General features: G+C 39.1%; 1 protein-coding gene across 5 annotated transcripts in view; it reads left to right on the top strand.

The window, feature by feature from the left end:
• Cep97 (centrosomal protein 97kDa) overlaps positions 1 to 24554 on the top strand; it is a 153795-nt gene that overhangs the window by 36373 nt on the left and 92868 nt on the right. For all 5 annotated transcript variants that reach the window (XM_071668201.1, XM_071668204.1, XM_071668202.1 and 2 more), the window contains exon 6: positions 11096 to 11291. In XM_071668201.1, the coding sequence (XP_071524302.1) occupies positions 11096 to 11291 (196 nt within the window). The remainder of the gene's footprint in view (positions 1 to 11095; positions 11292 to 24554) is intronic.

Genomic DNA, 24554 nt, shown 5'->3' with positions numbered 1-24554 from the left:
TTCATTTTGTGGGGCAAAATGCTGTTTTAAGCCCCAGCTGAATAAATACCCTAAAATTTTCGAAGAAGGGCTTTACTTACAATACAGAAATGATTTTTCATCCTTTAAGACCCTATATTTTTTCTGATACAGTATCTTTGATTCTTGTGGGATGCAGCTTCTAGGGCTTCTTTATTAGGGAACAGTATTATGACCCACATTACATTAACTGAATCTTATTGTGTGGGTGATTAATACTTCAAGTAATTGTACTTTAGTATCTTATATGGTAGCATTTATCATGTCAAAGCATTTTTTCTTGCTAATAAGTTAATTTATGTTCCAGGCTGTCAGTGGCATCCATATGGTGATATTTTGGATAAGCCTGTGACCATGTCCTGGGAAGAACTCTATTCTCCTGTGGATAAGTAAGGATTCTGAGTCTTGGAGGAATATGCACCTTATTTCCACATTTTGTTTCAAACCTTCCATTGTTTAGAAATATATCTTGATAAATTTTTCTCTGATAGATCTTCACTGGAAGTTAATGATGCAAGGGGCTGGTTAATTATTTGCCCCTTATCTTCAGCTTCTTAAGCTGTTATTCTTGTTTGTTCACTCTGGTTAGTTTGGTACTTTATTATTTCTGTAGAGAATGTAGTGTTCTCTTCCATTAATGATATTGCTAAAGATTGCATGTAGGCTCACTGCTAGTTCATTAGTAAAAGTGCATGATCCAAGGTTTAAGAAATTTTCAGAGGGATACACCCATTTCTGTTGTGCATTTAACTTAGCTAAACCTACTTTTGGCTGACAAATATTCATTCTAGAGTAGATTTTGATTTCAATGTTGTCACTTGAGAATGAGGCCATTAAGATTATTTGTCATAAAGCCTTTCAGGATACATTACATACTCATTTGTTTGTTGTAGTCCATTTGACTGACGATGCTAGATGTAGGGGATTCCTTAGGCAATCCTTTAGCATCACCTGATCTAAAGTGTTATTTTGTGTTTATATTAATTTTCAGTCATGAAGGGGAGATTTCCAAGATTTATTGTGTTGTCTTTATTTTTATTATTCCAGAAGTGGTACAAGTTTTTTATACATTATTTTTGTCTTTACTTCGAGGAACGTTGGATTGAAGTAGAAATCATTCTTGATATTGACAAGTGTAAAGTACTCTGACAGAGTTTGAGATGGAATCTTGATATGTTATAGTCTTCCGTGTCCATACAGAAAATTTAGGTATATTCTAAGAAAGATTATTGTTTTCTTAGAAAGTTAACGCAGTTGAAATTTGAAGAAAGTAGTATGGAAGTTGTCTCAAGGACAAACATCTCTCCCATCATTTTGATGCATTCATTAGCTCCTATAGTTGAGTGAAAGGAGAGACTTTACATTTCGCTATTTAGGATTTTTTAGCCGAGGCATGTTTCAGATGAATTTAAGAGCACTTTAAGCTTTTTGCAGCATGTCCGTAATTTTATGGATGTTAGTCAAGTTCATTCTTGCTTTAGATCCTTTGGCTCCAAGCAGATACATAGATATTACTTCAGAATATAAAATGTCTTGAACTGTTACCATTACCATTCTTTGTCCTTATGGGTAGTATCAGTAGACTTAAAATACATTTGTTTTCTTGTTCACCTTCACCGGACCTTTATGACATCCAGCTTTTGCCTTCAAAGGAAGGATTTATGTGTACTTTTTAGTTCCATTGTGGTCTTGTTTTGCCCTTAAGGGTTTTGCAGTTATTCTGAAATGTGTTTATGCACTTTCTCACAGGCAAAGATGAGGAGTAATTCCTCTATTAACTCTTTCATTCACAGTCATGTTTATTGTGGATAGAGACACCACTTCTGTGTACTGTGGAGAGAAACACCATTTCTCTGTACTGTGGATAGAAACACCATTTAACTCCTCTTCACTATTATCCTCAGTAAAACTTAATTCTCTTCTTCCTCAATAACTGCATCTTCACATCACCCTTGACAAACAACTTGACTTCATGTTTAACAAATGTCTCCATATCACCCATGACAGACATCTTCACTTCATGCTTAAGAAATGTATCTTCACTTTGACATATGCATCATTGTACCATAGATAAACCTGAATTTACTTCATACTCAGCAATGGAATTTTTATTTTTCCCTCAACAATTACATCATTATTACACTCTAATGAACCAGAGAGGGAACTTCATCTGCTGAGACTCAATTTGAGTCAATTTAGTCAAATTTGACTCAATTTAGCAAACTCAATTTGACCACAGATGTGACTTGGAACTGGCTACAGTTCACTGACTTGTCAAGCAGTCTCCCATTGTTACAGTTTTACTTAAGCTTCCCAGGCTATGACCATATCTTTAGAAGGTAGACAGTATTGATCTCTTTATATGTAGGTTTGAAAACCAAGCTGCAGGGTATGGTCTCTCAGAACATCTGAAAATGTTACATTTTTCCATATCCTTCAGTAGCAACTCAGCTCAGAACCTCAGCTTCCTCAACAGAACTATGAAGTCCTGTGATAGGATGAAGGTGGCATTGTTACAGGCTTACAGCCTCACTTAGGAGCAAGCTAAACATCAGTTCCACAGAGGTTTCTTGTGAGACAAGAAGACCTCATCTCAGTTTAGTGCTAGGCTCCATGTCTATCTCTCTGAGTAGTTCAGTAAGGCTAGTGTAGCAGACTGTAAGGAGGATGAAGAGCATTTGATCCAAAGGACTCTTCAGAGAGGCATGAACAAGGACATTGTCAAATTAAGGCAAATCATATCATTTTGCACAGTGATTCATAAGGTTGACACTCCTTTAGAGGCACATGACTGTAATACACGTGTCTAACTAAAGCTTAGAAGTCATTTGACACATCACTGAGTTGCCATAATAGACATTCAAGTCACCAGTTTAACTCTTAATGATAACTATTAAGTCAGCTCCCCCTTTGGTTGCCTTCTACAACATGCAGAGAATACAGAGGTAAAATTCTTTTTCCCCTACCTCAGGGATCATTACATATGACGGCTAGAGAATGGATGTGAGCAGGTGTAGCCATTTTTGGTCTGTTCCATGTGCTACCTTGTTAATGCAGGGAAGGCAGTCAAGTATAGTAAAAAAAGAATAAAGATAACAGTCAAGTATAGTAAAAAAGACTAAAGATGAATAAGACAAGAGAACAAGTGGGAACATCGGTGAAGGGGCAAGTAATAACAGGTAGTGATGAAGTGAGTATTTTGAATATGTTTGATGATGGAATGGCAGATCTAGGGTGTTTTGGTTGGGTTGGTGTGCAAAGTGAGAGGTTCAGGGAGAATGGTTTGGTTAAGAGAGAAGAGGTAGTGAAAGCTCTGTGGAAGATAAAATTCAGAAAAGTAGTTGGTTTGGATGGTAATGCAGTAGAATTTATTAAGAAAGGGGGTGACTGTGTTGTTGATTGGTTGGTAAGGATAATCAATATGTGTACTGATCATGGTAAAGTGCCTGAGGATTGATGGAATGCATGCATAGTGCCATTGTACAAAGGCAAAGGGGATAAAGGTGAGTGTTCAAACTGCAGAGGCATAAGTTTTTTTAGTATTCATGGGAAATTATATGGGAGGATATTGATTGAGAGGGTGAAGGGATGTACGGAGCATCAGACTGGGGAATAGCATTGTAGTTTCCAAAGTGGTAGAGGATGTGTGGATCAGGTGCTTGCGTTGAAGAATGTGTGTGAGAAATACTTGGAAAAACAGATGGATTTGTTTGTAGCACTTACGGATTTGACGAAGGTATATGATAGGGTTGATAGATATGCTTTGTGGAAGGTCTTAAGAGTATATGGTGTTGGAGGTAAGCTGCTAGAAACAATGAAAAGTTTTTACCAAGAATGTAAGGCATCTATACAGGTAGGAAATAGGAACTAAGGTCGGCCTGTGGCAGGGGTGTGTGATGCCCCCATGATTGTTCAATTTATTCATGGATGGGGTGGTTAGGGAAGTGAATGCAAGAGTTTTGGAGAGGAGCGAGTATGCGTCTGTTGGGGATGAGAGGGCCTGGGAAGTGAGTCAGTTGTTGTTTGCGGATGATACAGCTCAGGTGACTGATTTGAGTGAGAAACTGCAGAAGTAGGTGACTGAGTATGAAAAAGTAAGTGAAAGGAGAAAGTTTAGAGTAAATGTGCAAAAGAATAAGGTTATTAGGCTCTGTAGGGTTGAGGGACAAATTAATTGGGATGTAAGTTTGAACGGAGAAAAATTGGAGGAAGTGAGGTGTTTTAGATATCTGGGGGTGGACTGAGCAGCAAATGAGCCCATGGAAGCAGAAGTGAGTCACAGGATGGGGGAGGGCACGAAAGTTCTCGGAGCAATGAAGAATGTGTGGAAGAAGAGAACGTTATCTCGGAGAGCAAAAATGGGTATGTTTCAAGGAATAGTAGTTCCAACAGTGTTGTATGGTTGCGAGGTATTGGCTATAGATAGGGTTGAATGGAGGAGGATGGATGTGTTGGAAGTGAATGCAAGAGTTTTGTAGAGAGAAGCGAGTATGTAGCCTGTTGGGGATGAGAGGCCCTGGAAAGTGAGTCAATTGTTGTTCACCGATGATACAGCTCTGGTGGTTGATTCGAGTGAGAAACTGCAGAAGTAGGTGACTGAGTATGAAAAAGTGTGTGAAAGGAGAAAGTTGAAAGTAAATGTGCAAAAGAAAAAGGTTATTAGGCTCAGTAGGGTTGAGGGACAAATTGATTGGGATGTAAGTTTGAATGGAGAAAAAATTGGAGGCAGTGAGGTGTTTTAGATATCTGGGAGTGGACTCAGCAGCGAATGAGCCCATGGAAGCAGAAGTAAGTCACAGGGTGGGGGAGAGCACGAAAGTTCTCGGAGCAATGAAGAATGCGTGGAAGAAGAGAACGTTATCTTGGAGAGCAAAATGGGTATGTTTCAAGGAATAGTAGTTCCAACAATGTTATATGGTTGTGAGGGTTGAACGGAGGAGGGTGGATGTGTTGGAAATGAAATGTTTGAGGACAGTATGCCTTATGCTCCTGTTAAAAACTCCTCACTGCTTCTAAAAGCCATCCTCCCACACAAAAAATCTTTACATCTTCTGCAAAGTATCACTGTAACCCCGTTCATACACTTACTCCACATCCATAAATGCCACACACAGTCCTTTGCTTTCTCTACCATATTGCTTCTCCCCAAACTGATGGTCTGTGTATGCCAACATCCTCTCATGCACTACTCTTCCACACAATATACCAGATATACTCAGCAAGCTTGTACCTCTGTAATTTGAAGTTTCGCTTTTATAGTCCTCTTTCCTTTATACAGTGGCACAGTACAGGCATTTTGCCAATCCTCCAGCACATTCCCTTGAGTCATACATGAGTGTAAGGTATGTTTACAAGCAGGAAAGGCAATGATTCCAGATGAAAGTTGGTCTGAGGCAGGGGTATATGGTATCACTATGGCTGTTTGACATATTTATGATTGGGATGGTGAAAGATTTAAATGGAAGGGTCTTAAAGTAAGTGGTGAATATGCAGACTTGCCAGCTATTGGAACCAGGGAAGTTGAAGGAAGTCGTAGGGTGATCGGGGGGCAAAGGCAATGGAAGCATTAAGAAAAGAAATATAATTCTCTAGAAGGGTGAAAATAGCTGTGTTTAGTATAAGTCCCAACAATATTGTATGGATGCGAGGCATGGGCTATAAATAGAGTTGTGCAGAAGAGGGTGAATGTTTTGGAAATGAAATGTTTAAGAACAATATGATGTATGAGGTGGTTTGATTAGGTGAATTATGAAAGGGTAAGAGAGAGGTGTAATGATAAGATGAGTGTAATTGAGAGAACGAAGGAGGTTGTGCAGAAATGGTTTGGACATATAGAAAGAATGAGAGGAGAGAATGAATGACAAAGAGGATATGTGTCAGAAGTAGAGGGAAGATGGAGAAGAGGGAAACCAAATTGGAGGTGGAAGGATACAGTGAAAAATATTTTGAGTGAACAGGGCCAGAACATACTGAAGGGTGAAAGGCATGCATGAATTGGAACAGTATGATTATACAGGTGTCAAAGTACTGTCAGTGGATTGAACCATGGCATTTGAAGCAAACAGGGGAAACCGTGGAAAGGTCTCTGGGGCCTGTTGTGGATAGATGGCTGTAGTTTTGATGCAGTGAACATAACTATTAGAAAACAGATGTTGGCAAATGTGGCTTTTTTTCATCTGTTCCTGTCACTAACTCACAAATGCATGAAACAGCAGACAATAATGAAAGAAAAAAGAAAAAAAACGTGTCAAAATATTGACAGTTTTTTCAATATAAGCCTGTGAAAACTAATCTTCGTATGGTGCTATATGGTATCTCCTATTTGGAAAGTCATATGATTGATCAGCAACTAGTTCTGTTTTTGTTAGGGAAAGTCAATCAGCCAATCTAACTAATATTTTATTTCAGGACCCATTTCTTCATGCCACAGAGCCCATTCCACTCCTTGTATTTTCTAGATCACTTCAGAAATTTTATCATTCTGAGCATTTTTTTGGTTGAGTATAATGGAAATTGATTTTTCTCATGGGTTATAGATTTTTTGTTGTCTGTTATCATAGAAAAATATTCATAGATACCTAATTGCTTCTCTTGTCATAGTGAGGTAGCATCAGCAACAAACAACAATCTCATTTGTATACACCCACTCTTTAGCTATTCTATATAATGTATTAAAATCTGACCCCAGCATTCATAGCCAAGCTTCATAGAATATCCCATTACTTACCTTGACCGCTTTATATGCCGAGGCTCATTCCTTTGATGGCAAGTCACTCTCAGTATACCACATTTAGTTTATTCTTATCACGTGGATGCCTTTCACCTTCCTAAAAGTTCAGGCACCAGGACCTGAAACCCTTCCTCATTCCATCCCTCCATCCTTTTCTTGGGATTCCCTTCCCCATTCCCCTTTTTTCATTTACTATTACCCAGTAGTGACATTCTTCATTCAGTCTCTTGGTATCTCAGCGCACGTGCTTCATTCCAAACCTCAGTCATTTTCTCAAACTTTTTACACATTTGCTGTATATTGTGTATTTTTTAACAGATTTTTGGCAAACTTTGATACATTTTTTGCATATATGTGTGCATAGAATACCTTAGGCTTGATACTTCATTCTCAACAGTTTCAGGTGGGTGTATTGGATATTGATTTGTTATATATTTTAATTTCAATTTCAATACCTATATGTGATTTTAGAATATTTTAATGACAATTTATATAAACTACACAAGAAAGTTTCACAAATGAAAAGATATACTTGATAAGGACTTTCATATATCAGCAGATTATTGGTTATTTTTAGGCATCCCCCAGAAACGTAATTATGTAGCACTATGGTTACGGATGTCAGAGCTTATTAAATGATATAAACAAATGGCCACCTCATAACATGAAGAGTGGTTTACCATTGTATTAAAGGATCATGTCACATGGTACAGTGTCTGGTACAGAAAATGAGTAGTGAAGTAAAGGAAATTTCTTTCGTACCTTCCTGTATGTGAACTGTAGTGTTGCCACCAGTTTTTGTTATGTGAATTCTTGTAAACATACTGCAAACTTAGGAGCTAGTTGGTTTGTTGTTTGCAGTAGGGTTTGTTCCCCTTAAGGTTGATGTTATATCCTTAAATATGATGGGATTGGTAGATTTAAGTTAACTTATCCTGTGATTGGTGAGTGCTTGATGGACAGTTTTTGAATAGGTAACCCCTGGTTAGGTAGTTTTATTTATTACTGTATGGAATCTTTCCTGCCCCTCATCAAGACAGTTCTGAATGCTACTAGATTCATACACTGAGTACAAAGAGAAGTCTCTTGTACTCAAATTGGATTTTTATTTATCTTTCATGTAAAAGTTCTGTCAGATGATCTTTCATAACATTTAAAGATTATTATCTTATTTCTGATATTTTCTTATATAATTCTCATCCCCTATATTATCATTTAAAAATTATTATCCTATTTTTGTTTGTTTTTTCTTTATCATTTTCATCCCCTGTCTTTTTTAATGCAGTTTCTCTTATTCAACTTCATCCCTTTCTGCCTCTCACCCTCTCCACTTTCCTTGGGTGGACTTGCTTTGGTCATCCTCTTTCTTATTTCTGTTACAAATATCTAACAGATACTTTGTTTATGCAGTTACCCCATTGATGAATGATTATATGTTTAGAGTGTAGCTTTTCATTCTTAGACAGAAGAATTTGTCATAGTCAGTTACAGAAAGTCTAGCATACATGAGCTTCCTTTGAATGCTGAAAGCAGCACACCTAACAGCATATTTATGAGATTTTGATAAGTGGTTGACATAGTGATTAGTAATTGTACATAGTATGTAAGTTTGTCTTATCCCTTCCATAGTATTTAGGGATCCATAGGATTATGCCTTGGCTATGTGTCCAAGAAAATTTATTCATTAATTTCTTTATACAGTAAATAAATTTGTCTCTGCCCTTAGTTTTTGAATGCCTTAACTCCCTCCAGACCATTTCCTGTAGCCTGTATCATCTTATTTTCATCAGATATTTTGATCATTGCTCTATGATGTTAACCCTTAGAGGACAAAGCCCTTGAAATTTAAGGTGGTCCTAAGAACAATGGTTTATGAAAATATTCCAAAATATTATTATCTTATCACCTATTAGGAAATATCAAGGAAAATATAAAGGAAAGGAAAAATCTAATAATTATCATTATTTGTTGCTCTGCAGACATATGAATTTGGTGTGTTGAACATGCATGACTTATTAAAGCCTTTTGCTTTAGCAGACTCATACATGTTTTACTCTTCTCTGCCACCACCATTGGATTACTGATTCACAAAGAACTTTTCACAGTGCTTTCAGTTCACACTCCTGAATCATTTTCACCAGAATTAGTCACTAGAGACTACCACAAATGAGCCACTAACTGATGTAGGGTGGCATACCGAGCATGCAAGCAAGGGCTGAACCTTTTGTCATCATGTTGTAAGAGTAATTGAGAGGAGAGGATTCTTTCCTGTCGTTAATTGTAGTGTCTTGTAACATAAAGGCTTCTCAATCAATCTACCTATCTATGTATATCTGAGATGCCTGTTCCCTTCTGGCACTCCTTCAAGGGGTGGCCATGGCAATAGTCTCCATAACTAGAGAACTCCAGTGCTGCTTCTTAGCCTTTGGTGCCTCACTTCCCTTAATAGGCCACTGGCAGAGGGCAAGTCTAGTGCAGTGTTTGTAGAGGCTATTTCCTAATGATCCTTCTGGCTACTTCTGCCTAATGCTCCTACCGAATGTTCTTACCAATTACTTTCACCTAATGCTTTGACCTAAACATTCATACCTACTGCTTCCACCAATTGCTCCTCCCATCTTGCCAAAAGGCAGGGCTAGCACTTAATGCTCACCACAGGAAAATCAGTAGTTACAAAGATTGAGCCGTGTGAGTTGATTGTTGTCAAGTGTTATGTGTGACATCGAGCAGTTGTATGTTTGTGGACAGAATGCCAGTAGTCCACATGTGCATAAGGCAGAAAGAAGAGACAGCTACCTAGGTCAGAGGAGCGCATCTTGACAACCACTAAGGTGCTGGCTTCCTACACAACTGTCACTAACCCTCCCGATACCCAGGCTTGTAATCCTGGTAATATACCTCCCTGGTTGTTGGCTGCATTGCATACCAATTACTACCTACCAAGGCTTCTCTGCTTTCCAGAAAAAGCATGTCTCCCAATTTGATTGATGGCACAAAAAAAGCAATCCATGCAAGTATAGCTGAAGTACCCAAGGGGTAAGGCATGTTTTAATTGGGTAACTGACACTAGATTTTCCCAGGTACTAATTATTGTTGCTTGTGATATAATGTACTTCTACATACTGATGAAGTGGACCTTCCAGCTCAGATGAGGGTAACCCATATAAGTATGCCTGCAATCCCCACACTGTAAACTGTAGAAGTATGGGCACAGTCCTTAGAGGGATAATACCATAGACTTGAAATGTGTAATAATTCCTAATTCCTTTCTTTATTATTTTCTAGTCTCTATAATTATTGCTGGTGTCTGTTTCTAGTACAGCATGAGAATTCACTGAGCAGGTGTCAAGGTAATATTATGTAGGTTATCTTTTGCTTAGGTTTTAGTCCTAGTATGATAACCAGCATTAGGTGTTGTATTTTAACATATTTTGTTACTTGATTACTGTACAGTTATGATGGGCATATGTGACATTTTTTTAACTTCATTTATTTACTTTCTTATAAAGTGTCTGTAGATGTAGTTAGTGTGACAGTTTTAGGTTAAGTTGAATGAGTCCTGTTCACATATTTTCATCTAAGTCAGCATTTTTGTGAATTCATAGTTAATGCTAATCATACCAACAGATGTAGCACTCATATACTAATGGGATATCCCAATTTAAGTGTACTGAATATATCATGGCTTAACTAAATCAGGGGTCTGCAACCCTCATTATTTGCTGAGTGCAGCCATGATTTTGTATGTACAGCTGGCAAGCTTGAAAGGTGGCCAAAATTTGATTTGATTGATTGCATTCGCTATAAACAAGGAGCAGAGAGATATGAGAGAGGGGAAAGACTCAGGAAGGGCAAATGATATTGAGCGAGTCAGTATTATGAGATTATGAAAAAATTTTATGCTTTTTATTAGCCCCTCTTCAGTATACCTTATTTGTTTAAAAGAGAAGGATGGCTTTCTGTTACCTTATTTAAGCAGACTCATATTGTGCTAGTTAAATTTCTGTTCTGTAAATTTGAAGTTACAATATTATTCTGCATTTCTGATTGCATATTTAGGTTTTATTCTTTCAAAATAGCTATTAACATATGTTTCATGATTATCGTGTATGGCAGGTACAGCCGATTACTGATTATCTGGTAGTGCATTAGCTGACTAGCTCTTAAAGGTTGCAGACTCCTGAACTAGATAGAATTACTTGCATTGTATTAACTCTCTAGTACCTTTTGGTGATGTAAGTATAAGGTAAGCTGATGAGATACCCATATGGATACATTGCTCATGTCCATGTATCTTTTATATGTATGTACAGATAAATGAATGTTATATGTTTGAAATTTGCTCAGGAGCTGTTTCTCCATCGCAACCGAATAACTACACTCTACCGCTGCAACAAGTATTTACCTCCCAGTCTCATCATCCTCACATTATCAGATAATGCTCTCAACGATCTCAACGATTTATCAAATCTCTCACATCTAAATCATTTGGAGCAGGTCACAATTCTCAATAACCCCTGCCTTGATCCCATCCAGCCAACAGGTGAGTGTAGGAAGTTCGGGAACATTTTTGATAGTGATTCTACTTTTAAAAGTAGCAGGCTTAATTAAGATTTTTTTTTTCAAAGGAAATTGTGACGTTAAGTTTCTCTCCTCTGTGATCTGTCCTGCAAGCATGAGATACATTCATGGGAAGATGTGAGTTATGACCTTTCAGCTTACATGATTCCAGTGAGGAAATACCAGCCTTCACTTACCTTTAACGAACCATGTAAATGTGACCATAGTTGCTCACTTATTCCGTGACCGTCTTTAGGCAATTAGCAACCTCCCAGGGCTTCATTGACTCAGTGACTTCAAGCATATTGAAGTGCACTATTTTTTTCTGTCAAGATGCTCTATTGCTACTTTCAGATTGGCTCTTTCATATATCACAGAGTTTGAGTTTGAATGGAGAGAACTTGGAGGAAATGGAGTGTTCTAGATACCTGGAAGTGGAAATGACATTGAATGGAACCATGGAAACTAAAGTGAGCCATAGGGTGGGTGATATGTTTCTAATGCCAACCCTCAAATGTTTCATAAATATTTCCTTTCCATTCCTCAAAATTCATAATTTTCAAATTTTTAAAGAATATATTTAACAGTACGGTTTCAAGGATATTCATAAAGCAATGAAAAAAAGAAATCACTTCAGAGGTATATTTTGTCCATTGCATTCTCCCTATTAATCTATAGTAATTCTTTTGATGTTTCAGCACAGCATGCTGAAAAGTGCTGGGGTGAGGCCCGAGTGTCATATGAGTTGCATGTTTTGTTTCTTTTGCTTCGATAGAATTTTTATTTTACTATTTTTTATTGTTTTATCTTCTGTAATACATATTTTCTTGTTATAATCAGTGTGATTCATTGGAGTTTTTTCATGACAGCAAAACTATAAAAGTTTGTGGATTTATCAGCACCAGTCAGATACAGTGTTGTCTAGGTTAGGCAGTGTTGGCAACACTGCCTTCACTTATGCCAGAAAACGTTCTTCTGTCTCACCTCAGTCAGTTTTCAGTGCTAGAATAATCATTGTCTTTGGAATATACTCCCCTCACAATCTAAAGACAGAATATCTTTTTCAAATAATTCAGAATCATCATCTGCCTAGTTCTCTAAATCTCTTTAAATGTCACTCATTTTTTCCTTCTTTAGAAAACTCATTAAAATGTGCTCTTATTGGCATTGCTGGAGGATGGCTAATTATGGGTTGGAATAATTGCATACTACCATTTCAGTTGCTACTTTGGCTTAGAAATTGAGGCTGAAACTCATTGCATAAATACCCACCTAGAAACATTGCTCAGCTCACATGAATATCCATCTGAAGACATTTAGGGGATAAAAGAAGCATGGTTTAAATTAGATTTTTCAGCCACCCTTGTAAAGAAAATTTTTGAACAGTCTCATCTTAGTTATTACAGGAATACATTTAATTGTTGCATAGAGCTAGTAGTATGTGATGCTTTTTGGTTTATGCATAGCCCCACAATTTTTTGCGAGTGTAATTTTGGCCCTGTTCACAAAATTGTATTCTCTGGATGGATGGTTTTGATTCACTTGGTAAATATTTGGTGATTTAACCCATTAATCATGTACTGATGTGCCATATTTAGTATGACACATCTCTGGAGGTTGGATGCAAGTGTACCATGCATGACCTGAGGTGTATGAAAATCCTTAATACAATTAATGATAGAGTAGTCAGTCAGAAAACAATTACTGGCAGTTTTGACAATGTTTTCATATTATTTGCGCATATTTTTTTACTTAGCTGATCATTAACTATCGAATTGCTTTTTTCTATGATGGAGGCTTTTCTCATGGACAAATATCCATATCTAGGCTGGGCCTCAGTAGAAATATAAGAAAGGTTAATGGAAGGATATAAAAAGAGACACGGCAAAGTATTTATGAAAATTGGAGGGGATAGGGTAGAAAGAATACTTCCCATGTATTCCCTGTGTGTCATAGAAGGCGACTAAAAGGGGAGGGAGCGGGAGGCTGGAAATCTTCCCCTCTCATTTTTTTTTTTTAATTTTCCAAAAGAAGGAACAGAGAAGGAGGCCAGGTGAGGATATTCCCTCAAAGGCCCAGTCCTCTGTTCTTAATGCTACCTTGCTAATGTGGGAAATGACGAATAGTATGAAAGATGGAAGAAGTGAAAAACTTGTCTTTTAAAAAAGTGCCAGCACATAGTTATTGGGAAAGACATGAGAAGATAGTGTTCCAAAGCTTCAGGATGGGGCACTCAAACAGCCAGCTCTCGGGAACAAAACCCAGGGTAATACCTTTAGAAGAGGAAAAATGAACAAACAGTGCAGTGTAGGACGAGAGGGTCAAATTTTGAAGTTAGCATAGGAGAGTTGATATGCTGGACCACTTTTGGCTCAACTCTGTCAAGTAAGGGTGCAGGACTAAAACGATCCTAGATATTGAAACAATGCATTATACAGGAATATGTCAATCATTTGTATAAACAGAGCAACTGTTCATGAGAGAAACTTTGACATCTGAACAGGATTTCCAGTTTCTTAGGGGCAGACCTAGCTATTTCTGTAATGTGAGGTTTCCAGAATAGTGAGAATGTTACAGTAATAAAATTTTCATGGAATCAAGAGATGAAATCACAGATCCATCAAAGGAGAGAGGACATTCATGAGGAATTTGATAATAGAGAGATGGACAGAAACTTGGTCTTGGAGGCGTGAAACATGAGCATATTTCATCTACCCACTGAGATATCCTGTTCAAGTCTAAGTTTATCGAGGACTTTTTGTTGAGACGAGATCCAGATTGCGTGAGAGAAGGAGCAAACTTGAAGGATATTGAGGAATGCAGGGATTTGTCATCAGCATATAGTCCAATTGGTTATTTGTAGAAGAAAGGAGATTGGTGATTAAAAAGAGAAGTGTAGTAGACAGGACAGAACCTTGAGGGACACTGTTGTTGATGGAGAAAAGGAGAGAGTTTGATCCATCAACAACTACAGGGATTTATCAGCCCAAGTGGAAGCTAGATATGAGGAGGCAAAGTGAGGGAAGGAAGCCAAAAACAGGGGAGCTTAGGGATGAGACCCTGATACCACATTGTCAAAAGCTTTGGATACATCAAGGGCAACTACAAAGGATTCCCAAAATCTTACGGGGATGGTGACCAAACTTTAGTATCATACGAAAGGATATCACCAGTGGATCTCACTTTAAGGAAGCTATGCTGGTGATCAGAGAGAAGAATACGAGATTCAAGATGTCTTAGAATATGACAGTTGAGAAGGGATTCAAAGACTTTGGATCTGGTGTATACTAGAGCAACAGGATAATAGTTAGAGATGTTAGAACAGTAACCCTTCATAGGAATGGGATGTACATTTTAGTGCATGCTTCCAAAAAGAAGGAAAAGTTCTGTTTTTTAATGGAAATGGAGCAGATGAGCAAGGACAGGAGATGCATACTTTCAACTGAAAGGTACACTGAGGGATGGATGCCATCAGGTCCATAGGCCTTACTTGTATCCAAAGAGAAGCACTTTTTGGACAGTTTGAGAAAAGATTACAGGGAAGGGCATAGGATTAACTAGAAGAGTATCAGGAGGTGAAGGCATGTTAGAGTCATCTACGGCAGAGTTAGAGGAGAAACGAGAATCAGAGTTGCTTTGTCTATGGGAGAGACGGCTATAGTACTGTCTGAATGGAAAAGTAAAGAAAAGGTTGAGCTACAGAAGTTCTTAGCAATGCCTTTAGCTAGAGTACATAATTTTTGTATTGCCAAGGTAACAGAAAATATGTGTGAATAATATATATAGATGGGGTTGTTAGGGAGGTGAATGCAAGAGTTTTGGAAAGAGGGGCAAGTATGCAGTCTGTTGTGGATGAGAGAGCTTGGGAAGTGAGTCAGTTATTGTTCGCTGATGATACAGCGCTGGTGGCTCATTCGGGTGAGAAACTGCAGAAACTGCTGGTGACTGAGTTTGATAAAGTGTGTGAAAGAAGAAAGCTGAGAGTAAATGTGAATAAGAGCAAGGTTATTAGGTACAGTAGGGTTGAGGGACAAGTTAATTGGGGGGTAAGTTTGAATGGAGAAAAACTGGAGGAAGTGAATTGTTTTAGATATCTGGGAGTGGATTTGGCAGCGGATGGAACCATGGAAGCGGAAATGAATCATAGGGTGGGGGAGAGGGCGAAAGTTCTGAGAGCGTTGAAAAATGTGTGGAAGTCGAGAATGCAATCTTAGAAAGTGAAAATGGGTATGTTTGAAGGAATAGTGGTTCCAACAATGTTATGTGGTTGCGAGGCATGGGCTATAGACAGAGTTGTGCGGAGGAGGGTGGAAATGCTGGAAATGAGATGTTTGAGGACAATATGTGGTGTGAGGTGGTTTGATTGAGTAAGTAATGAAAGGGTAAGACAGATGTGTGGTTATAAAAAGAGTGTGGTTGAGAGAGCAGAAGAGGGTGTTTTGAAGTGGTTTGGTCACATGGAGAGATTGAGTGAGGAAAGATTGACAAAGAGGATATATGTGTCAGAGGTGGGGGGAATGTGGAGAAGTGGGAGACCATATTGGAGGTGGAAAGATGGAGTGAAAAAGATTTTGAGTGATCGGGGCCTGAACATGCAGGAGGGTGAAAGGCGTGCAAGGAATAGAGTGAATTGGAATGAGGTGGTATACCAGGGTCGACGTGCTGTCAGTGGATTGAACCAAGGCATGTGAAGCGTCTGGGGTTAACCATGGAGAGTTCTGTGGGGCCTGGATGTGGAAAGGGAGCTGTGGTTTCGGTGTATTATACATGATAGCTAGAGACTGAGTGTGAACGAATGTGGCCTTTGTTGTCTTTTTCTAGCGCTACCTCGCGCACATGCGGGGGGAGGGGGTTGTCATTTCATGTGTGGCGGGGTGGCGACAGGAATGAGTAAAGGCAGACAGTATGAATTATGTACATGTGTATATATGTATATGTCTGTGTGTGTGTATATATATATTTGTATACATTGAGATGTATAGTGTATATATGTATATGTCTGTGTGTGTGTATATGTATATTTGTATACATTGAGATGTATAGGTATGTATATTTGCATGTGTGGATATGTATGTATATACATGTGTATGTGGGTGGGTTGGGCCATTTCTTTCGTCTGTTTCCTTCCGCTACATCGCTAACGCGGGAGGCAGCGACAAAGCAAAATAGAATGAAATAGAATAAATGTTTATGGTTCTGGAGAAGGCATATGGTAGGGTTGATAGAGATGCTTTGTGGAAGGTATTAAGAATATATGTTGTGGGAGGTAAGCTGCTAGAAGTAGTGAGTATTTTTTTCAAGGGTGCAAGGCATTTGTACATTGGTTCCCAGTGGCAGGGATGTGTGATGTCACCATGGTTGTTTAATTTGTTTATGAATAGGGTGGTAAGGGAGGTAAATGCAAGAGTTTTGGAGAAAAGGGTGAGTATGCAGTCTGTTGGGGCTGAGAGAGCCTGGGAAGCAAGTCAGTTGTTGTTCCCGATGATACAGCACTAGTGGCTGATTCAAGTGAGAAACTGCTGAAGTTGATGACTGAGTTTAGAAAAGTGTATGCAAGGAGTAAGTTGAGAGTAAATTTGAATAAAAGCAAGGTTATTCGGTTAAGCAGGGTTAAGGGACAAGTTAGTTGGGATGTAAGTTTGAATGGAGAAAAATTGGAGGAAGTGAAGTGTTTAAGATATCTGGGAGTGGACTTAGCTGCAAATGGAACCATGGAAGTGGAAGTGATATATAGGGTGGGGGAAGGGGGAAGGTTCTGGGAGCAATGAAGAATGTGTGGAAAGAGAATGTTATCTCAGAGAGCAAAAATGTGTGTTTGAAGGAGTAGTAGTTCCAGCAATATTATATGGTTGCAAGGCATAGGCTATATGTAGGGTTGTGTGGAGGAGGATTGACATGTTGGAAAAGAAATGTTTGAGGACAATATGTGGTGTGAGGTGGTTTGATAGAGTAAGTAATGAAAGGGTAAGAGAGATGTGTAAAAATAAAAAGAATATGGTTAAGAAAGCAGAGAGAATGTGTTGAAATGGTTTGGACATAGGGAGAGAATGAGTGAGGAAAGGACATATGGAGAGAATGAGTGAGGAAAGATTGACAAAGAGGATACATGTATCAGTGGTGGAGGGAACAAGGAGAAGCGGGAGACCCAATTAGAGATGGAAGGATGGAGTGAAAAAGATTTTGAGTAATCGGGGCCTGAACATACAGGAGGGTGAGAGGCATGCAAGGAATAGAGTGAATTGGAATGATGTGGAATACCGGGGTCAACGTTCTGTCAATGTACTTAACCAGGACATTTGAGGCATCTGGGGTAAACCATGGAAGGTCTGTGGGGTCTTAATGTGGATAGGGAGCTATGGTTTCGGTGCATTTACACATGACAGCTAGAGACTGAGTGTGAATGATTGTGGCCTTTTTGTATGTTTTCCTGGTGCTACCTCACTGAAGCGGGGGGTAGCAATGCTATTTCCCATGTGGCAGGGTAGCAACAGGAATGGATGAAGGCAAGCAAGTATAAATATGTACATGTACAGAGGAGAGAATGGCTCAACCCACCCACATACACATGTATATACATATATGTCCACACATGCACATATACATACCTATGCATTTCAACATATACATATATATATACATACACAGACATATACATATATACACACATGTACATAATTGATACTTGCTGCCTTTATTCATGCCCATCGCCACCCCACCACACTTGAAATGACAACCCCCTTCCCCTGCATGCATGTGAGGTAGCACTAGGAAAAGACAGTAAAGGCCACATTCATTCACACTCAGTCCCTAGCTGTCATGAATAATGCACCTAAAGCACAGCTCCCTTTCCACATCCAGGCTCCACAAAACTTTCCATGGTTTACCCCAGACGCTTCACATGCCCTGGTTCAATCCATTGAGAGCACGTCGACCCTGGTATACCACATCGTTCCAATTCACTCTGTTCCTTGCATGCCTTTCACCCTCCTGCATGTTCAGGCCCCGATCGCTCAAAATCTTTTTCACTCCATCTTTCCACCTCCAATTTGGTCTCCTTCTTCTCCTTGTCCCCTCCACCTCTGACACATATATCCTCTTTGTCAACCTTTCCTCACTTATTCTCTTCATATGTCCAAACCATTTCAATACACCCTCTTTTACTCTTTCAATCACACTCTTTTTATTTCCTCACATCTATATTACCTTATCATTACTTTTTTTTTTTTTGCACTTGATCGCTGTTTCCCACATTAGCAAGATAGCGCCAGGAACAGATGAAGAAAGGCTCCACCCAGTCACATCTATTCTCTAGCTGTCATTTGTAATGCACTAAAACCACAACTCTCAATCCACAACCAGGCCCCACAAACCTTTCCATAGTTTATCCTGAACATTTCACATTCCCTGGTTCAGTCCATTGACAGCACATTAAACCCAATATGTATACCAGATCATTCCAATTTGCTTCATCCCTTTCATGACTTTGAGCTTTCTTCATTTAATGCACTGATTGCACAAAATCTTTTTCACTCCATCGTTCCCTCTCTGATTTGGTCTGCTTTGTATCCTTTACTTAGGAGTGATATTACAAGTGGATTGCAGTGCTACCAGAACTTGCATTACTTCTGACTCATTTTTCTCCAATTTTGAAAAAGGACAGCTGCAAGAGGCACTCTGTCCTTAGATTGGAATTTTTAGAACCAGATTTATCTTATTCCTCAGTTCATCATCTAGGTAAAGTTATTCTTGAAGTAGTTGGTTTTGGGGATTTAGTAGTACTTGCAGCCTTAAGTGTGACAAAGAACCTTGTTGCCAGAAAGACTCTTTCAATTATTTCATACACATTGGTTAATACATAGGTTTCATCGAGACTACCTCAACATTTTTGTAGGACATCAATAGAGAGTCCTGGACTCCAGGATTTACTTGTTTGAATTTTACATTTTTTCTAAGGCAAAAGCTGGAGAATGCCTAACAGGTGGCCTCCTACATGATATTTACCCTTATACTGAAAGGTGATCCAATCAAAGTCTGGAAAGTCTTTGTCATTCTTGGAAGTGCATGAAGCCTAATGTTTAGAGTTCTCTATCCTTTATCATGACAAGAGCAAGGTTACTATTTCCTCATTAAAGAGAACATTTTAAGAAACTTGCTCTTTGGATTTTAGCATTATTTTACAGTACCTATTTAGGATAAACTTCTCCAGTCTTTTTCACCGGTTCTTGCTTCTTTTTTGCTTTTCCCTTGCAACCCAAGTGGGAATCTTCAGAAATCTTAGATATTTAAAACCTTGTAGTTTTTCTAGTTTAGCTTCTCAATGTCTTGTTATAAGAATTCCTTCTCCTATACCTATGGGATGTGGGAGGAGAGATAATGAATTTCATACTGTGTGAAGACATGAAAAATTTCTTCTTTCATGACAACCTTTCATAGGTTAAGATAAATCCAAACTCCATAATTTTGGCTGAGAGTGAAGCACTTGAATTAAGAAATAGCCCTGTAATCAGAACAGCATGCCTTAAGCCTTCTTGTTTTTCAAGGATCTTTTGGACTTCACTAGAGGTTACTGATGGACCCTTTTATTTGTACACCCTGGAATCTTGAAACCCATGATCTCTATGTGGATTAAGAAACTCATTGGCTTAACATGGGCTCAGCACTAGAGCACAAGATGTGATTAGGTGATATCTACCAAAGCCTTTCGCAGAAGCCTTTCATTGAAAGAAATTAAGAAAGGGGGTCTATGACACTCTTCCATATTTTTCGACTGTAACTTAGTTTAGATGTTCAGGAAATATCATGTTTTTCTGGAGATTTCTCCTTCTGGAGAATCAGATTTCAGTATGCTTCCACCACACCATGTAAGGTATTCATTTTGCTTTTGAATATAGTCTTTCTTGAAATTTTCTTTTCTCTGAATCCTCTTTCTTCATGTGGATATGCTATCAGGCTCACAGGACAGACTGCTGAGGAGAAGGATGTAGGTCTTGAAAACTGAAAAGCATTTTCTCACTAGTGTCCCAGGACCATTTTTTCTGGTTTTCTTACCCTACCTTACCTTTACAGTGTCTTTTTAGAAAACCTTTCTGTCTTCTACTGCTGGTGTCCATAATCTGCAAATTGTAAGTTGCAATAAGCTGGCATAAAGTTGATGATGTCAGTGAGGTGATGTTGCTGAGTGGCTGAAATCAGTCCTAGAACAAGTGTCAGGCTTTGATCACATTTAACCCTTAAACTGCACAATTTATCCTAAGAGACCCTCTGTGATCACGCTTAGGTGGTTCACAAATGTTGAGTTAAGGCTGGCACCTCATCATCGAAAATCATGAGGGTTAGAAAGTTCTTACCCATGTATTCCCAAGGAATAATGCAATACTTCTGGGACACCACATTAGAGAAAAAAAGTTTCTCATTTTTTACAACATGTACATGTATTTATATTTTTCCATTATTATTATTATTTTGCTTTGTCACTGTCTCCCGCGTTTGTGAGGTAGTGCAAGGAAACAGACAAAAGAAATGGCCCAACCCACCCCCATACATATGTATGTACATACACGTCCACACACGCAAATATACATACCCATACATCTCAATGTACACATATATATACACACACAGACACATACATATATACACATGCACACAATTCACACTGTGTGCCTTTATTCATTCCCATCGCCACCTCGCCACACATGGAATAACATCCCTCTCCCCCCTCATGTGTGTGAGTTAGCGCTAGAAAAAGACAACAAAGGCCCCATTCGTTCTCACTCAGTCTCTAGCTTTTTCTTTTTTTTTTTTTTATACTTTGTCGCTGTCTCCCGCGTTTGCGAGGTAGCGCAAGGAAACAGACGAAAGAAATGGCCCAACCCCCCCCCCCCCATACACATGTACATACACACGTCCACACACGCAAATATACATACCTACACAGCTTTCCATGGTTTACCCCAGACGCTTCACATGCCTTGATTCAATCCACTGACAGCACGTCAACCCCTGTATACCACATCGCTCCAATTCACTCTATTCCTTGCCCTCCTTTCACCCTCCTGCATGTTCAGGCCCCGATCACACAAAATCTTTTTCACTCCATCTTTCCACCTCCAATTTGGTCTCCCTCTTCTCCTCGTTCCCTCCACCTCCGACACATATATCCTCTTGGTCAATCTTTCCTCACTCATTCTCTCCATGTGCCCAAACCATTTCAAAACACCCTCTTCTGCTCTCTCAACCACACTTTTTTTATTTCCACACATCTCTCTTACCCTTACGTTACTTACTCGATCAAACCACCTCACACCACACTGTCCTCAAACATCTCATTTCCAGCACATCCATCCTCCTGCGCACAACTCTATCCATAGCCCACGCCTCGCAACCATACAACATTGTTGGAACCACTATTCCTTCAAACATACCCATTTTTGCTTTCCGAGATAATGTTCTCGACTTCCACACATTTTTCAAGGCTCCCAAAATTTTCGCCCCCTCCCCCACCCTATGATCCACTTCCGTTTCCATGGTTTCATCCGCTGACAGATCCACTCCCAGATATCTAAAACACTTCACTTCCTCCAGTTTTTCTCCATTCAAACTCACCTCCCAATTGACTTGACCCTCAACCCTACTGTACCTAATAACCTTGCTCTTATTCACATTTACTCTTAACTTTCTTCTTCCACACACTTTACCAAACTCAGTCACCAGCTTCTGCAGTTTCTCACATGAATCAGCCACCAGCGCTGTATCATCAGCGAACAACAACTGACTCACTTCCCAAGCTCTCTCATCCCCAACAGACTTCATACTTGCCCCTCTTTCCAGGACTCTTGCATTTACCTCCCTAACAACCCCATCCATAAACAAATTAAACAACCATGGAGACATCACACACCCCTGCCGCAAACCTCAGTCTCTAGCTGTCATGCAATAATGCCCGAAACCACAGCTCCCTTTCCACATCCAGCAACTTTATATTTATTCATTAATTATACTAGCTAGAGACTGAGTGTGAACAAATGAGGCCTTTGTTGTCTTTTCCTATCGCTACCCCGCAAACATGAGGGGGGAGGGGGATGGTATTCCATGTGTGGCGAGGTGGCGATGGGAATGAATAAAGGCAGACAGCATGAATTGTGTGCATGGGTATATATGTATATGTCTGTGTGTGTATATATATGTGTACATTGAGATGTATAGGTATGTATATTTGCGTGTGTGGACGTGTGTGTATATACATGTGTATTGGGGTGAGTTTGGCCATTTCTTTTGTCTGTTTCCTTGCGCTACCTCACAAACGCGGGAGACAGCGACAAAGCAAAATAAATAAATATGTATATATAATTATACTTGATCACCGTTTCCCACATCAGCAAGATAGCACCAGGAAACAGACGAAGAATGGCCCATCCACTCATATATATACACATATACACATATACATACACCGACATATACATGTATACATGTGTCCATGTTCATATTTGCTAGCCTTCATCCATTCCTGGTGTCACCCTGTGCCACAGGAAACAGCATCACTACCCCTGCTTTAGACAAAAAGGCCACATTCGTTCACAATCGATCTCTAGTTGTCTTGTGTAATGCACGGAAACCACAGCTTGTATCGACAACCAGGCCTCACAAAACTTTCCATGGTTTACCCCAGACATTATACATGCAATAGTTCAGTCCATTGACAGCATGTCGAGCCCAGTATACCACATTTTTCCACTTAACTCAATCCTTTGCAAGCCTTCCACCCTCCTGTGTGTTCAGCCTCCAAATATTTGAAATCCTCTATACTCCATTCACACACACACACACACACACACACACACACACACACACACACACACATACACACACACACACACACACCAGCTGCCCCTCTAATTACATTTACACAATTTTATGAAGGCAAGAATGAAGATTTGTAGAGATTTTTGGAATAGAAATGGTATTGATGATAAGAGAGTGGTGAGAGTTACTGAGCCTTGAAAAAAGATTTATGTGAAGAAATAACAGGAGAGATTAAGTGTAGAAAGTCAAAAAGTGAGAGTAAATGAAGCAAGGAGAATGAGTTAGGAGTGGGAGATATTAAAGGAAGCAGTGCTGGTATGTGTGAGAGATACATGTGGCATGCAAAAGGTAGGAGGTGGGCAGATTAGAAAGGGTAGTGAGTGGTGAGATAAAGAAGTAAAGTTTCTGGTGAAAGAGAAAAGAAAGGCATTTGGGTGGTCCTTACAGGAAAGGAGTGCAAATGATCGGTGAATGTTTAAGTGAAAGCAGCAGGAGGTCAGGAGGAAGGTGCAGAGGTTGAAAAGAGGCCAAATGAATTTGGGGTGAGCAGTTATCATTAAATTTTAGAGAGATATAAGATGAAGTAGGATGGAGGTTATGTGTGATAAGCAAGAGAACAAGTAGGAATATTGATAAAGGGTGCAAAACAGGAAGTGGTAAGAAGTGAAGATGAATTGGAGTGAATATTTTAAAGTACTGTTGAATGGGTTTGATGATAGGGTGGCTGATGTTGGATATTTGGTGAAGAGTGATATGCAGAGTGAGAGGGTTATGATGAGTGGTTTTGTGAAGAGAAAAGAGGTGGTGAAAGCAATATGTAAGATAGAATATGACAAGGTGGCTAGAGTTGGTGGAATTGCAGTTGAATTTATTAAGAGAGTGACTGTTGTTGATTGGTTAGTTAGGGTTTTTTGTGTATGTATTAATCATGGTGAGGTGCCTGAGCATTGATGGAATGCATGTTTAGTGCCACTGTATAAAGGCAAAGGGGATAAAGGTGAATATTCAAACTATAGAGGTATAAATTTTTTTAGTGTACCTGGTAAGTTGTAAGTTCCATTCACTTCCTCCTTTTGATTTAGCAACTCCCTTTCCTTACTTCTTACATTAAGATTCCCACTCCAATATTTACCTCTTTCCTTTTATACTTCCTTCTCGTACTTTCTCTTATTTTTCCCTAAACTTACACACAATTTTTTTTTCCAAAATCTTCATATAATCTTTCTTTGCTTTCTTGTATCAGCTTCTTAACATTCTGCTAATGCATCTTGTATTCTTCCTTGCTTTGTTAAATTTCCTCTGGTAAATTTTGTTCAAGCAGTCTATCATATGCCGTTTTCTTCTTCAGTATTTCAATTATCATCCACCCACCATGCATTTTCCCCTCTATTGTTATATCTCACGACTTGGTATCAGAGTACTAATTCTGCAACCTTTAACA

The sequence above is a fragment of the Panulirus ornatus genome, chromosome 12 (assembly GCF_036320965.1).
Source record: "Panulirus ornatus isolate Po-2019 chromosome 12, ASM3632096v1, whole genome shotgun sequence".
NCBI classification, from domain to species: Eukaryota; Metazoa; Arthropoda; class Malacostraca; order Decapoda; family Palinuridae; genus Panulirus; species Panulirus ornatus.
Note: the sequence above shows the minus strand (reverse complement) of the source record. Positions and strands in the feature narration are given on the sequence as shown.